This window comes from Sycon ciliatum, chromosome 3 (genome assembly GCF_964019385.1).
Source record: "Sycon ciliatum chromosome 3, ocSycCili1.1, whole genome shotgun sequence".
Classification (NCBI taxonomy): Eukaryota; Metazoa; Porifera; class Calcarea; order Leucosolenida; family Sycettidae; genus Sycon; species Sycon ciliatum.
In genome coordinates, this window is record NC_088645.1 from 24,129,338 (window position 1) to 24,146,168 (window position 16,831).

The 16,831-nt window shown below is 50.6% G+C and overlaps 1 protein-coding gene across 1 annotated transcript in view; it reads left to right on the forward strand.

The window, feature by feature from the left end:
- LOC135811816 (uncharacterized) overlaps window positions 1-16,574 on the forward strand; it is a 28,326-nt gene extending 11,752 nt beyond the window's left edge. The window contains exons 2-3 of the mRNA XM_065325062.1: window positions 3,368-3,637; window positions 10,246-16,574. Coding sequence (XP_065181134.1) covers window positions 3,368-3,637; window positions 10,246-16,055 — 6,080 coding nt within the window. The 3' untranslated portion in view covers window positions 16,056-16,574. The remainder of the gene's footprint in view (window positions 1-3,367; window positions 3,638-10,245) is intronic.
- Window positions 16,575-16,831: the final 257 nt, after the last annotated feature.

Consider the following 16,831-nt stretch of genomic DNA (forward strand, 5'->3'; position numbering starts at 1 on the left):
TCGATGACATCCACACAGTGAAGCACAAGAAGAAGAAGAACGATCCGGCACGGACAACTATTTCGACTTCGACAATTTCTTTTGAGAGAACAAGCTGCACGTGAGTGTAAAACACCAAAATCTTCGTAGTAATCGGCCTGAAACAATACTCGGGGCCCCTAACACGACGGCAACTCGTGAGATACTTCCCTAAAACAATGAGGCTGTCAAGGACAAATTTCAAACATGTCAAGAGGTCCTCAACGCATTCTCAGCAGGTCACCTGCGGCCTCGTGCCCAGAGGATTCTGGCCGCATTCAATGCATGCGTAACAGCCGTGTGGTGCGGTGGGTGACTCCTCAGACGACATTGTCACATCAAGGGGCCTGTTATGCCTACCTCCAGACCGGCCTATAATTGTAGTGCCGGTTGGGCTTGAAAATTTGCAGAGCTCAAAAAGTCACAACTGCCCCGTACTCTGCATTCAAAAACTTGCAGCCCCTGTTCATAATTTGTTCGAGTTTACGAATCATGTGAAAGAGATGAAAGACCAGGAGGGGTTGAACTGCATCCGTCGACACAATGATCGCCCTTTAGAGTCGGGTCGTGTCGTAGAGAAGAGGAACCTGCCCTACTGGTTCAGGTGGTAGCAAAATCGGACATGTTGTTTTATTTTACATGCGCGCCCTCACACACTTGGGCAGCCGCGTCGATGGAGAAGCGGCGCACTACCCGTCCAGAGTTAAGTTACTAAGCGACACGGAGATCTACGTGCTGCATCGTTGCCAACACGAATACGGTAACTATTGACGTGTGCCTTCGTGGCGTCCAGCCGCGGAATGCATTGCTCCTGGCAGTCCTGCAGCACCAACTCAAGCAGTTTTTTGATTGGTCTGACCATAATAATAGTCTTCAATGGCGGATACATTATGATCCCTCGGCAGTAAGCACGGACAAAAAGTTGGTCCGGGGTTTCATGGCCTGACCTAAGTAACCGGACCCAACTAACCAGACCCAACGGGTCCACCGCACCTGTACTATGCAACAGACTAATTTTGTAACTGTATACTTTTTCAGTAGGTTCCCAACATTTCTGTACTTTCGTTGATACACCCTTACCAAAAATTGAATTCGGGTGTAGCTGGACAGTTTCATGACGAAATGTGTCTGCGAGCCATATCGGCCAAAATTCATGTTTCAAAAGGAACAGATGAAAAACGCCTAGATATTTAGGAAATTGGAAGAGCCAACGGAAATCCCACATCGATTTTCGTATTTTGAATTTACAGTGAAACCTGTCGAAGGCGACTAAAGTGTGGTCTCTGTTACCAGGTGGTCTCCTTATCCAGGGTCATTTGACTGGAAATGGCATCCCTTGGTCCTGGTCGCAGTGGTCTTCTTAGACAGGTGGTCGCCTTGACAGGTTTTACTGTACATTCAAAGCTGCCAGTGGAACTAATAGCAACATTAGCCTTGCGGCTAGTGTTGCTGCGAGCATTGAAAGTACAGTCACCTACCGCTATAGCAATACTCTCTAACCATTGGTAACGACTGTCAAGTGAGTGTCGCTCATATGTTGAACTGTGGAGCATGCTTGGTGAAACTGTCCAGTCTAGGAGTCAGAGTGAGGAGTGATCCGTCCGTGGCCTGCTTGTTTGAGTTTGGGCCATGTGTCTTGTACGTGCTCACCCTTGATTTGTTGTTGCGATCCGTCCGCGCCTAACGTTCTCTTTTATTACTGCTCGTCGTTTTTAGTAAAGATTTTTTGTCATTCTCCTTCTGCGCCATCACCAATATCTTTGATCGTGTTGTTGTGTGACGGGGCAAGGAGGGCAAAGTAACATGAATACACTTCTGTAAATCAATGACATTTCGTAAGCGAATAATATTCGCAAGCTGAGAAAAAGAACACATCGTAGTCATCTAACTTTCGTGGAGTGCCATTGATCGTGGGCTAGTATGTACATGCATGCAATACTGTAGTGTGAGTGTGACAACTTTTAGTAACCGTTTTAATTCCGTAAGCAGCGGGAGCCTTATTTTAAAGAAAATTGCAAAATTAAGGTAGCTCGGGCCTATATCGCGAAAAATATCGGAGGTCAAAAACCACTTTCTGTCCGATTTAGTTCAAATTTTCAGTGTTGAAGCATCTTGAGGGAAAGCTGATACTCCCGAAATTTCGCTAGTGTGTAATAAAACCTTCCCTATATCTAGGGCCTGTGAAAGCCACACCCATACATTCGCATTTATGTCACGAAATAAGAGAAAACCTACTTTTACAAACAGGAGGTTGCTTTTCATTTGTTTCTTTGAGGCAGGCTTGCACTAAACTATGATAAGAATTGAAATGCACCTATATTATAGGTGCATTTCAATTCTTTTTTTGGAATTCAGGACCACTATAATCACACAATGTTGACGGGAAATCCACTGGAATCAATTACAAGAGACGATCATTTCTTCGCATATTTCTGTAAACAAGTCCAATGACCTAACATCATGTTGACATACATGTAACTTTATGATACTGGCTTAGTGCGATGCAACTAGCAAGAAAAACTCAATCGTTTTCGGGCCAATTTTGTAAAATTTTAATTTTCAAAGCATTTTGGCACCATTTCGAATCGGGGTTCAGAATACCAGTTTCGTCTCCTCACACAGAAGCCTGTACTTTCAACCAGTGTATTTTTGCTGATAAAGCTACTCTGACATGTTCTGATACTACGGGAATCACTGACATGATTACATGAAGCAACAGATGAAGGTTGGAAGCGTTTTATGGTCACCAATGCAAACCTGTCTCTTTCTTAAGAACGCCTTGTTTGGGCTACTTCGAGGGGCCACAACCCCTCCAAGTGCCCAATTACATGCCCTAATATATTGATTTTCTCATTCTGGACACCCCTAGCATTGCACAAAAAGGTATCAAACTGGTGAATTTTCGGAAAAAGTATTTGGACATGAGCTACCTAAAACAATGACGACATAATTATAATGGATTTACAGAATCTATACCATGTGCATGGTGGTTACAATGTTGTTTCCAACCCTTATATGGGGGCAACTCTCTGGTGGTCACATTGCACTGTTTGCCAGCGCTTCCTATTATTTATTTTAGTATTAGCACCATGTCACGTGATGTGAAACTTTGCCTTCGCTGCACACTGTGTACCGGTATAGCGAAAGTGCAGGCAGTTGCACGCTGTTGAGGTAATTGACTTGTGTTCCTAAATTTCTCAATCCGCATGGCAACGGGAAGACGAAAAGGCTAAATGCGTGCAGTTGTGCACTTGCCTACGCCATGTTCTATGCCAGTATCCCGTTATGGACTGGCCAGCCTCTACTAATACCTCAGTAACTGTGTTCACTTTGCTTGGTTTCTGGCTAGGTGTCAAGACGAAACAGTCGCAGCCTAAAGCGGCAGCGGCCAAGGCAAAGAAAACAGTTGCAAGCCAGAGCACCACGCATGCAGCCGTCCAAAACGAGTCGGAGCACAGGGCGAGTGTGTCGTCCACGCCCAGCAACCAAGAGGACGAGAGACAAGGAAGTCTGATGTGCCTGGCAGCAGCTGCTGAAGCTGTGCACGACAGCCCCGAGATACTAGAGAAGCGGGCGAGGAAACACTCGGCAACTAGTTCTTCAATGCCCGTGTCGCAAGGTAACATTATTTATTTTGGTTTTTGTTCCATCCTGTTTTCTAGAGGAGGCATCACCCTTTGTGGTGCTGAATTTGTGAAACGCAAGGGCATTTTCGTGCACCAGCACATCTTTTCCAGGCGTCAGGGGCCCAGCCTCCCCGCCCATCCGACTCGCCACACACAACAGCGCAACTGAACTAAAAGTTCTACATAATATCTTGACAAGACGAAGACGGACAGACAAGAAGACCGGACACGACAAGGCAAAACTGATAACTAAAGAAAAGGACAAACATTGCGGCAGCATATAATGAGCATGCGCGCAAATAATGTTGCACGCGTGACAATGACGTAAGTGTTCGATGGTGTAGACATGTACAGAAGACTGCACATGCAACCAAAACAATGCAACAAAGTCAAGTCTAAACCACTACGAAATAAAACTAAAGAACAACATAAATAAGCCATGAAAAGTCTTTCACTCTAGACCCGTTGCGCAACGTACTCCCGCCAAAGACCTTTTCAAGGCTCAAGGAGGCTGCAAACTGTACTACATATAATCTATGCTGCACGCATAGATAATCTAAAACTCACAAACGGCAAAATAAATAATAACAAATGAACGATCAATAGGCCAACAGAAAATACAAACGGAAGTCAGCTTCCGAACTGTCACCAGGCACCAGCAAATCAAGGCAATAAACTACAGTCAACATCCGACCCATCACCAGGCCAGGCACAAACAAATAACCTACAGGGCCAACAATACATCCGACCTATCACCAGGCCAGGCACCAACACATCGAGTACAGATCAAACAAATCGAGCAAATCAAAACTACCAACTTGTACAACAAATCAAAGCGGGAGCACCTTCTAAACTCCTTCACACTCACGGCGGGTTATTTGTTCACGATGCGTTTTCCTTCGCACCCTCCATGTCCTTCTTGTCGTCGAGAGCAGCGCCCCGCAGGGTTCCTCCACTGTGGACGACTGTACCGTGGGTTATTTGATTTCGATGCGTTTTCCTTCGCACCGTCCTTGTCGTCGGATTCAAGCAGCTCCCTCGGAGGTCACACAATCCCAGGTACAAACTGCGGACAACGGCGCAGCTCCCTCGTTGGTCACTCGTCCACTCGTGCACGGTGCAAACTGCCTCCCAACGACGTAGACGTACAAATGGTTATTTGATTTCGATGCGTTTTCCTTCACACCGTCCTTGTCGTCGGACTAAAGCAGCTCCCTTGGAGGTCACACAATCCCAGGTACAAATTGCGGACAACGGCGCAGCTCCCTCGTTGGTCACTCGTCCACGCATGCACGGTGCAAACTGCCTCCCAACGACGTAGACGTACTAATGGTTATTTGTTCTCGATGCGTTTTCCTTCGCACCGGAGTTCCTGCAAGTTCCTCGTCTTCCTGACAATCCTGGCGTGGTCGCCAATTTCGTGCACCAGCACATCTTCTCCAGGCGTCAGGGGCCCAGCCTCCCCGCCAAACCGACTCGCCACACACAACAGCGCAACTGAACTAAAAGTTCTACATAATATCTTGACAAGACGAAGACGGACAGACAAGAAGACCGGACACGACAAGGCAAAACTGATAACTAAAGAAAAGGACAAACATTGCGGCAGCATATAATGAGCATGTGCGCAAATAATGTATGTTGCACGCGTGACAATGACGTAAGTGTTCCATGGTGTAGACATGTACAGAAGACTGCACATGCAACCAAAACAATGCAACAAAGTCAAGTCTAAACCACTACGAAATAAGACTAAAGAACAACATAAATAAGCCATGAAAAGTCTTTCACTCTAGACCCGTTGCGCAACAGGCATACCCTAACTGTGCTTATACCGAGGTGTAAATTTGATGGTGTGTGTGTGTGTGTGTGCGTGCGTGTGTGTGTGTGTGTGTGTGTGTGTGTGTGTGTGTGTGTGTGTGTGTGTGTGTGCATGTGTGTGTGCATGTGTGTGTCTGTCCCCCCCCCCCCCCACCATGGTGCAGTGGTATGTGCAGTCGATTTCCAATCGAGAGGTTGTGGGTTTTTAATTCCCGACGATTATGGTCACACACGTCTTTCTTCTCTTTCTCACTCTCCTAGCTCTTCTTTCATTCTCCTGGGTGGCTACCAACAGCCAGTGCATGCCGGAGTATGTGGTATGGTGTGTGTGCAGAAAAAATGAAAAATGAGAAAAATGACAAATGGAAAATGAAAAATAGGGATTCACTGGCCAGAAAAAGCTGCTTCAATAAGCTGTGTGGTGTAGACCTGGCTACAATTAGTGGCGATCAATTCATCAGCCTTGCAAGCTGTTGAATGCTGTAATCCCAGCACAAGTAGCTATGTCTAACATAGCTGTTCGCTATCATCACTTCCGCGATGGGCAGGTCTGAGGTGTGTGTTTGTGTGTGTGTGTGTGTGTGTGTGTGTGTGTGTGTGTGTGTGTGTGTGTGTGTGTGTGTGTGTGTGTGTGTGTGTGTGTGTGTGTGTGTGTGTGTGTGTGTGTGTGTGTGTGTGTGTGTGTGTGTGTGTGTGTGTGTGTGTGTGCCACTTCATAGCTGTGTGGTGTAGACCAGGCTGAATAGTGGCGGTCAATTCTTCAGCCTTGCAAGCTGTTGAATGGTGCAATCCCAGCACAAGCTGCTATCGCTTCTGCTGTAGCATCGCTATCATCGCTTCTGCTGTAGCATCGCTATCATCGCCTCCAGTGATGGGCGTCCGATGGTGTGTGTGTGTGTGTGTGTGTACGTGTGTGTGTACGTGTGTGTGTGTGTACGTATGTGTAAATGGGTAGAGGAAGCTTAGCTCACCCCATGCCCGGTACGTTTTTCTGTAGGCCGTGTGCACTGTAACTGTGCAAATACACTTGCACTCACTGAATTCCGACCGAAAGTGCAAAACGAGCGTCCTGAACCAGTTCCGATTGCATCATTGTGCATGCACATGTGTACATGTACGTCCAGTCGCATTCGTACCGCTTCAAGGGCGCCAAGGGCCGTGCAAGTTGAGGGAGCTAAATATGCACGTTGGATTGGATTTCATCCATCACAGCTGCACGCTGACTGGGTTGTGTGCTCGGAGTTTGTAAGGTATCAGCTAGTACAGTTCTGCTCAATGAAATCCGATCAAGCGAGTCAATGCCAAGCCGGTCAGCGCTGTGCAACCACTGACCTGAAAACATTGGGATGTGAAGTGGTGCAGGGCGCAACTCACGTTCATGCGATCGCATTTCACTGAGCAGGACTGTAGCTATCACCCCCATTGCACCCCCAGCGTATCTTTCTCAGCATTTATGATCCTAGCCTGTATTTTAAAACTCATAGACCATCGCCAAATACGAATTCTTCAGAAGACCGACAGAATGCTCAACGTTGTGCTGTTTAATGAACTACAACACACAATCTAAAACTTCAGGTGGATCTGAAATTATCGTGAAACGCTTGGCTCAATCTAGCCAGAATTTAGTGGTGGCCCAGGCGCGTGCCCCGTATGGGTTCCTGGGTGCCCGGACCCCCCCCCCCCCCTTTTCGCTCAATATGCAGGATTTTGCTTCATTTTTTGAAAATTTTCCCTGGGTGGCCCCCCGGAAACCCCCTTGAAGGGCACCGGCGCACGCGCCTGTGGCCGGACCAACTTTTCGTCCATTACCAGATGCTTACCGTAATTCCGCGCATATAAGCCCACGGGGCTATATTTGTTAGGGGGCACGAATTAACTAAAGTTTGTACCAAACTAATGTTGTTTTTCTGAACGTTCTGGGTGACAGACCTCGACCAAAACGAAATTTAGTACGTAACAAGCCTGCTGGTGGAGTGATCTAACGAAAGATTTTGTGAACGAAAATGTGTACTTATACAGTAGAACTACTCCTCCTGCACAATGGTGTTCGTTATATCAGGAGTCTACCGTATTCAGATCCTCCAGTTACTTGCGGAGCTGATCCTTCCAATGATATCAGGATGACAACCGACGTTAAGTGCATACGTAAACTGGCGTGGGACCTGTAACGGAATCTCAGCCATTCCGTTCCCCGGGACGCAGGACACAAAGGACAAGACTGGTTTGTTTTACATAATATATTTGGACATTACGGAAAGGTAGACTACTCTGACAGAGACGAACAAGAAGACTGACAAAAGGACTCTCGACTACAACACGCGCATGCTCATATCACACATGCACGCGACTAGACGAGACAGTTTGGGGGAATGCCATCACACAGGAAAACAACACATCATTTTACAACACCTGCCCCCTTGATGACATTCCACAAAATAATAAACCGTCACCACGTTCCACATGCACAACAGCAAAAGGAACCACAGCAAAACGGAAAAACCAAAACCAACCAACAGCTTACATTGTAGCACAACAAAACTGGGCCACGACACAGGGCCAAACCAAGACACAAGAGCCGACGCTCTCAACCAAGCCGCACCACAGGGCCAAACCAAAAAACACAAGAGCCGACGCTCTAAACTCAGGCACACGAGAGCCAAAGCTCCAACAAAATAATATAACAATATGCGCGCAGCAGCGCAAAATAAATCTACAACGCAAATTAATGCAGAACAACAGAACGACGAGAAGAGCAACATACCGACAACCAAACTCAACAACACAGCAACGAACTGAACAGCGAGAGAAACATGATCAGACAATTAAGCGAGCAAGACAACAACAAGACGAACAACAAAGGACGACACACAGTCGGTGATGCCAGACTCATCCACTGGCCTCTGGCGAGCCACGGCCACACGCTCCATGCGGTACCTGCCGTCCCAGGCTCCAGTCCCCAGCTTCTGCCGGTCCACCACCTTCTCTGCCTCCTCTCCGCGTCTTCTTCCGCTTCCACCAGCTCCTCGTCTCTCCTCCATCCCCACGCTTACTCTCTAGTTGTACTATTACTTGTATTAGTTGTTGACGACGACGAACAGACTCATGACAAACTTACTCATCCTCTGCGTCCCGGGTTTCGGCACCACGTTGTAACGGAATCTCAGCCATTCCGTTCCCCGGGACGCAGGACACAAAGGACAAGACTGGTTTGTTTTACATAATATATTTGGACATTACGGAAAGGTAGACTACTCTGACAGAGACGAACAAGAAGACTGACAAAAGGACTCTCGACTACAACATCGCGCATGCTCATATCACACATGCACGCGACTAGACGAGACAGTTTGGGGAATGCCATCACACAGGAAAACAACACATCATTTGGCCCAGAATCTGCGAAAACCAGGCTTAGGGTGAAATTTCACAAAATGACTTTTTTCCCATTTTCAGCTTCTACTGGGCATGGGAGTTCAGGAAACAAAATATTACAGGTGTGGGTCGACTCATAGTGGTATTAAAAGTATCTCAAACACACCAGGGTATTGTGTTAAAAAATCCAAAAAACAAACAAAATTGTTATCACAGGAAAGAAATGAAGAGAGATCCACCAGAGTGAAGGAAGAGACATGGATGATTTTTGTTTAGGTGACATGACAAGGTAGGCATGTGGGGGCAGGCCTGTTGTGGCCTCTTGGTGCTGCAGGCTGTAGCCGCCATGCACAGTTCTGCATGTTTTGTTTGCTCCTCACTCAGCACATTCTGGGGCTGAATACATGTACTGGCATGCTCTGGCGCTACACACCACAAGGAAACCCGACTCCAGTCGAGATGGCACCTTTTGAAGGGTAAATCTAGTACAACTGTTCAGAAACCAGAAAGAACACGGCCTTTCAAACTGTTCCACTGTTCATAGTATGCGCATAGTGTGCTGGCGTGCTGCAGTGTCTGCTTGGTGCTGACCAGCAAGTGAAATCTCGCGATTATCTCGGCACGCCGTACAATCCCTGGCAGCTAGCTGTCCAGCGAGGAAAGTCTCGAGTGGAGGCCTCTCAATCTGCTCGCTCATTCGCCTGGCATTCAGTAGCACTTCATCGCCAAGGACTTCAATTCAAAACAGTTTTCACACTGCGCTTCAAGCCTTTTTCCTCGTGAACTTGCTGCAAACGTATGAGCTCTGCTGCGCGTGTTCCCTTTGCGTGAGGCCCAGAAACAGCTAGTATCTCCATACTTCGATTGGCTGGATCGATGTCGTCCAGGTTCTCCTCGCTATCGCCATCACGACTCTAACTGGAGACGATTTCTTCACCATTTTCCGCAAGCAGCAGCTAGCGCAGAAATTTCGCCATTCCTGAGTGAAGGAGATGGAATCCGTTCGATCAGCTCAAAAACTCTTCGCTGTGACTAGAGGAGTAGCAGGGAATATTCTACCGGAAGCCCTTTGACTTCCCTGACTGCTGAAACCCTTCCTGCCATGACTGCTACTTCTTCAAACAAGCGAGATTCTCTTTGGTTCCACTTCACTGCACTCGAGCGTCGACGCGACACAACCTTTTTACAAAACATCATTTTTCTCAAAAAAATGATTTTCACCCTAAGCCTGGTTTTCGCAGAAGTTGGGCCATTTTACAACACACCCATTCTGGTTGAAGAAGGTGGGGCTTTGATCAGAGATACGAAGTACATCCCAAATTCGTTGTCGTTCATGTGTGCGTGCTCATGTGTTTGTCTATGTGCGTATGCGTGCACGTATATGCGCTTGTGTGTTTGTGCTACTCAGGTGTTCAAGCTGGCATGGAAGCACTGAACTCGCACCCGACTGCACTGCACAAAAGCAGCATTCAGCAATTGCCGACCGGCATGCTGGGGCCGGCAACTCACCCGAGCGGCAACACTGCAACGTTCACCGTGGCCCGACACCCGCACGCGAGCAGTGCTGCACACAGCTACGGCCACAGTGACTCTCCAACGCTGGCATTGCTACCCGGGGGGAATGAGCAAGGCCCGGCACAAGTGATGACCTGGTCACGGCAGACCATCGGGGGTAACACTGCTTACCTACCACAGTTCTCACAGCTAGTAACACAGCAGGCGGGTGTTCAGGGTGCGCTACCGCCGTTCTACCTGCCTCCGTTAGCCCACCATTATCAGCAGCAGAATCAGCATCAGCAACAACAGCAGCAGCATCAGCCACCACCACCAGCGCCAGCTGTAGAGCAGCAGTACGCAGTGCCGGTGGCTGCGTCCGTGCGCCCCAGTCCCCCAGCGCCGCACAGTACCACTCTGGGCGACAACCGCATACGTCCAGATTCAAACGGGCCGCCGCTACCTCCGAGTTATCCGTATCAATACTGTTCAGTGGAAAACCCAGTCTTACTCCAGACTAAGTCAACGGGAGATGCCACATCTAGTCCTGCAGCCATGCGCAAGGCCCCACAGACGTACCGACAGGAGCCAAGGGAGGCTGAGCAATTGCAGTGCGGCGAGAAATTTCTGCAGCGGCAGCCGTCCATAGCACCTCAACAGCCGGATGCGTATCCGGAGATGCCCTCCAATGTACCTGCTGTTGATTCACACAGGGGAGAGCTCTACCGGTGGCACACCGCACGACAACAGCAATACGCCATGATGCAAAGGGAACATGCTGTGGAGGTTTGGCAACGGCAAAACCAGCAGAGAATGTATCAACAGCAGGCGCAGCGAATAGCTCACCACCCACACCAGCAACAGCAGCATCTTCAGCAACAATGGCAGCAGCAACAACAGCAGCAATGGCAGCAGCAACAACTGCAGCAGTGGCAGCAGCATCAGCAGCAACAGCAACAGCAACAGCAGCAGCAGCAACAACAACAACAACAACAACAACAGCAGCAGCAGCAACAACATGAACAACAACAGCAGCAGCAACAGCAGCAGGTGGCTAATTCACGCCGTCCTCCCCCAACGAAACAACAGAAAAGCCGAGGGGGGCAGAGGATGGCTCCCCAAAAAGGGCTCACTGGAAGTCAGCGACTTCAGCGAATACAGAGGCAGCACGAGCAGAGAAAGTACTCCCCACTTCAGGCATGCAGACAATATCAACAGCAACATGTACATATACCTAGCCCCATAGGCCAGGAACACCGTTACTCACAAACAGGCACTGAGCAGCAGCAGCATCACCGTGACATTGACACCCCGGGACATGCAGGCAGCGTTGCGGTTGGGACAGCGCAGCCTCAAAGTGATTCACTGGCGCCGTCCACGTTGCAGGGAGCCCAGACACTACTGCAGCGGAGCCTCCGTGCGGATGTATCTCATGCTAGCCAAGAACAGTTCACAAGCCAGCCGGCGCATCTTCCCACCGCTGCAGCTCCGAGCGTGCCGGAGCAGCAACAGCCGACGGCGCAGGGCAAACTCCATGTGGTCGTCGATTCCTTCGGCCGGGCAGCCATCCTGAAGGGCAACGAGATCATTAGTACGTGCCACGCCAGCACCATCGGTGGCGCGATTCTGCGTCAGCCAACCACACAGGAGTATGCGCAGCGCTTCAACTTACTAAAACTGCAGACACAGCAGCAGCAACAGCAGCACCAGCAGCAACCCGTGCCTACTGCCATGCCTTCTCAACAAGGTGCCCAGACCGGAGTCAGCGAGGTCAGACAGGCTGTTGCCGTGCCACCGCTGGCCAACCTGGCGAAAGAAAGTCGGACCAAAGCTCGCCAAGCCAAGATCGGCAAAGCTACAAGGAAGGAGACACGTCGCCAGGCGCATGGCCAAGACCAGGCTGGGAAGGCTACAGCCTCTCACAAACACCTGACCAGGTTGCAGTTGGAGAAGAACCAAGCCCGCAACTCCAAACAACATACTAGTAGCTTCTACTACGATGTGAAGACGGATGCGGCGCGCAACCGCCTCGGCATGTCAGGAGGCTTCCCGGCAAACTCCAACCTGCGGGCAAGGAAGCTGGCAGCTGATGCAACAGAGAGTGAAGTGGTGCCGGTGCGAACACCTGAACAGCCCGACATGGCCTTACCCAGCACGTTAGTGTCCACACAGTTGCAGCAGCAGCAACAGCAACCGCATTGGCAGGAGCCATTACAGGACCGGGGCCAGCCGTTGCAGACGCAACAAGAAGAGCAACAGCAGATACAGCAGCGGTGGATGCCACAGCAGCAGCACGCGCAACGCAAGCAGCAGAAGCCAAAAACATGCCATCACCGAACACAACAGCAGGATTTGGGACAAGATGCAGAGTACGCGGCTGAACACGTTTTGTCTCCTCGGGATGATAAGCAAATCGGAAGTGGCGAAAGCAGCACCCTGAAGAAGCTTCTTGTGTCACCAGTAGATCCCACCACCCAGGCAGGAAGAAGACCGAACCATAAGAACATTGCAGCGGATAGTCTGTATAGCCATCCCATATATGGCTTGGCGAAAACTGACAGCGCTCCTGGGACCAGCTCAACTAGTGCTGTCAGTAGCACCGTCGGTGTAACTCAGGGAGAGGATGACAACGCTTCGCAGGAAATCGCTGGGCATCTTCAAGCCAGCCCTGGTGGTACGTCACAGACACAGCAGATCGAAGTTGAGTGTGCCGCCTACATGTCGGCATTTAACGGAGTACACCTGAGCTCCTATTCCGCTGCCCGAAGAGCAGATACGCCCACCACGATGGGCTGTGTCGCACGCGAAAATACGCCGAACTCCCCAGAGAAAGCCGAGACGCCAAGCCGCACGCCCAGTGGTCACGGTAAGGCATCAACGAAGCACTCTGAGCTTGATTGCAAAGCAGGCAAGCCCGGTGAGCCAAACGACGAAGCCAGCGACCAAACCGGAGCCCATCCACTGCTCACCGGAGAAAGAACTGATAACCCGCTGACATCGCCGGAAACAACTCCTGTGTCGAGATCACCAGCAAAGCAGCCAGAGTTTAGTGGTGCTGACACCAGCGATGACGACGACTTGGTTATCGATGTGGAGGCGATTTCCCCAACCGACACACTCCAGGTCGATCTTGTCAAGAGCCTCTGGGTGAAGACCGAGTCAGAGGAGATTGTTGAATGTTCGCCACGAGCTGTTGTACCGGCTGCACCAGAGCATGGTACTGATTCAGAAAGTGATCATTCTGGACTGCAAGCAGCCGGCGGCGATCAGCTTGCAGCGGGCGTCAGTGCCGGAAAGCCGCCATCCACGCCCCGGCCTGCGGACACTGCACTCTGGCTTTGTCCCAATCACCACTGCACTGCAGTGGCGAGCGGCCACACCAATTTAACGGCAGCAGCAGCAGCAATGGTGGCGGGGAGCATGCCCGCTGGTGGTCAGCCTACAGCAAACGTCATGACCCAGCCGCGTCCAAGCACAAGCCAACAAAGCAACACCAACTGTCAGGAGCAGCAGCAGCAGCAGCAAGTACAGGACACGCTCACGTCACCTCAGAGACGCGCGGTTGTTGGCCTGTCACCTACGATGCCAGCGGGATGGGACAGTCTCTCCCAGGCTAGCTCGGAGAGCAGCGAGCCAGCACACAGCAAGGAAGACGTGTCTCCGACTTCTGGCATCAAGACGGACACTGACAGCGATCACAACTACATTTCGTTCAAGCTGGGCTCTAATGGCAAATCATGTTTTCTACGTCGCCCATTCACGAGACCCAGGGCTGATCCGTTTCTGTCACCTCCATCCACTGCGCAAATAGTTCACATTGTGACACAGAAGAGGAAAGCTGGGGCTGAGGCTGGCTCAGAAGTGCAATCCGTTTCTGCCCCTGGTACGCGGTGCGGAGACGTTCCGGAACCGGGAGCTACTCCTGAGAGTCCTGAGCCAGCTAGTGCTGAGCAGTGTGACATGGAGACGGCCGTAGACGCGGGTCGGCCCTCGCCAGATGCAGCACCGCTTGAACTTGAAAGAACACCGGTAAGTGCTGCCTCGACCGAGGACAGTGTGAAGACGGATGCTGCAGGCGGTCTGTCTAATGCACAGACCGACTGTGGGAGTGCCAAGGACGTTCACGAGCCACCGCAACAACTTGCCGTAACTCCAGCCGCCCTTGAACGTGGTGGTCCCGACGGAGCCTCGCAGCCTTCACCGATACCACCCGTTGCTGCTGACGGAAACGGCGCTTCTACAGAAGACCTTCCAGCTTCTCGTAGCCACCCCGTTGCAGGGGATAGTCCAAAGAGTGAAGGGGATAGTTGTGAACTAGATGTATCGTCCACGGTGTCACCAGCCCCTGCCTACTCGCCTGCCGAAGGAGGGTCTGATCCTGCGGAGCTCGATGGCCAAACTGTTGCAGTTGACAGTTTCTGTGATGAAACGAGCAGTGAGCACTCGCCGCCAACACAGCCAGAGATGGAACGAATAGCTGATAACAAAGACGCCTGCCCTTTGAGCATTGCGCTGGGGGACACCAGTGTTCACAATACGCCCCCAACTACTTTGGGATCCCTCACTGCTTCTGCACAACAATCCTTCACCGAAGAGCAGGAGGACGATGAGGAACCCAATGCGCGAGCTGAGCGCACACAGGAGAATGCATTAGCAGCTTCTAGCAGCAGAGGAACACCACACAGGCGCTCAGAAGATTCCAAGACGACGTACAGTCCAGTTGACTATCGAAGCACAGATTCCTACCGAGTACAGCCAGGCTACGGATCCGCTGCGGCTTGGCCACTTGGTGACGACAGCGGCTGCGTGCACGACAGCAGTCCATTGTGTCAGCAGACTGATCCATGGCAAGGCGGAGTCGAGCAGCCCATGCCGTCAGCACCTGCTTCCAGCAGCACCAGCAGCAGCAGGGTAGGGCAGTACAATTGTTTAGCATCACCAGTCCAGGCAGGCCCTACACAACTACAGTGGCCGTCTGGAAACTATACCCGAGTGTTTGGGCAGCCAGCCCCTGGCGGAGGGTTGCTTGCATCTCCAACGTATTCACCTACCACAGCCGGTATGCCGTTGCCGCCGATTTCAGCACTGCTCTATCATCGGTCCCCTCCACAACCAGCGCATCATCAACAGCCGCAGCAACCGCCGCCTTTCAGTCTCACCGAACCTGGCTTAGCGCATGGTACTGGCGTGGAACGGCAGGTGTGTTTTCCGAAGAGCAGCAGCAATGATCCGCTTCACATTGACACGGGGCCCGGTACTACAGCTGCCACTTCAGTCACTGCTGCCACTGCTGCTGCTGCTGCTGAGGATGATGGCAATTCTAGTGATGCTGACCAGCATCCTGCCAAGAGAGTCAGGCACAACGACTCGAGCCAAAGTGTGAATGCTGGCAACTTGACCCAGTGCCAAGGCGGTGCCCCAGCTGCTTACGGACGGCCGTTGGTTCGACGCCACTCCATGAATCCTCGCCTGCGACTGGTGAAGGCAAGCTTTGCACCGAGCAGTGCCAGCATTAGCAGCTGTAGCTCCAACAACAGCAGCTGCTCAAGTATCAACGCAACAACAGTAGCACGACTTAAAGCCGAGCCGAGGTGCTCAAACTCACCGACACCAGTCAAACAGAGGCAGCAGGAGCGGTCATCGCCCTCCGACACGGTCACAGGCGAGATGGTACAGCAAGAACGTACCATGCCGACTTTACGTGCATCTGCCGTCAACCAATGAAACGTGAACCAAAATGATGGCATCGTGACGATTGCAGCTGGCTATACAATGACTGTAGGCTACCGACTAATTTTGCAGAAGAACCGTCTACGCTGAATGGGATACTGTTTGGTGTATACACTCAAATTCAGTGGCCAAGACAGGAATACGTTAGCGCAAGGTCTCTGCCAAGCTGTAAACAAGAATGCGTTTTTTCTCTTCTGCAATGTGTGTGTGCGTCTGTTTGTGTGTGTGTGTGTGTGTGTGTGTGTGTGTGTGTGTGTGTGTGTGTGTGTGTGTGTGTGTGTGTGTGCATGTGTGTTTGCGCGCGTGCGCGTGTGTGCGTGCGCGTGTGGGTGTGCCAAGGCGAATCAGTTCACCTTGTATGTAATGAACGAGAGTAATTGTGTCTTTTCCACCCCAGCTGTCATGCCAATGTAGGACTGACTTGATTTTTCCTTGTGATATTCGCTGGCTGGCTTTGTCCTTGAGAAGCGATTTCATTTAAGTGTGCCTTGATGTATCCTTGACTTTTTGTTCTTGTTGATAGCATTGCAGCTGCATTCAGCTTCTGCGTGCGTGCGTGTGTGTGTGCGTGCACGCGTGTGTGTGTGTGTATGTGTGTACGTGTGTGTGTGCGTGGCTCTGCTGTTTGTTTAAATTCCACATCCGCTTTCTTTCCGTTCTTTTTAGCTGACATGTACCTACTAACCCTCACATACTTCAAGTAACCATGGAAACTGCAATGCATTAAAGTGACATTCCGCATGCCGTAAATAATTAGCTCTTTTTTTCTT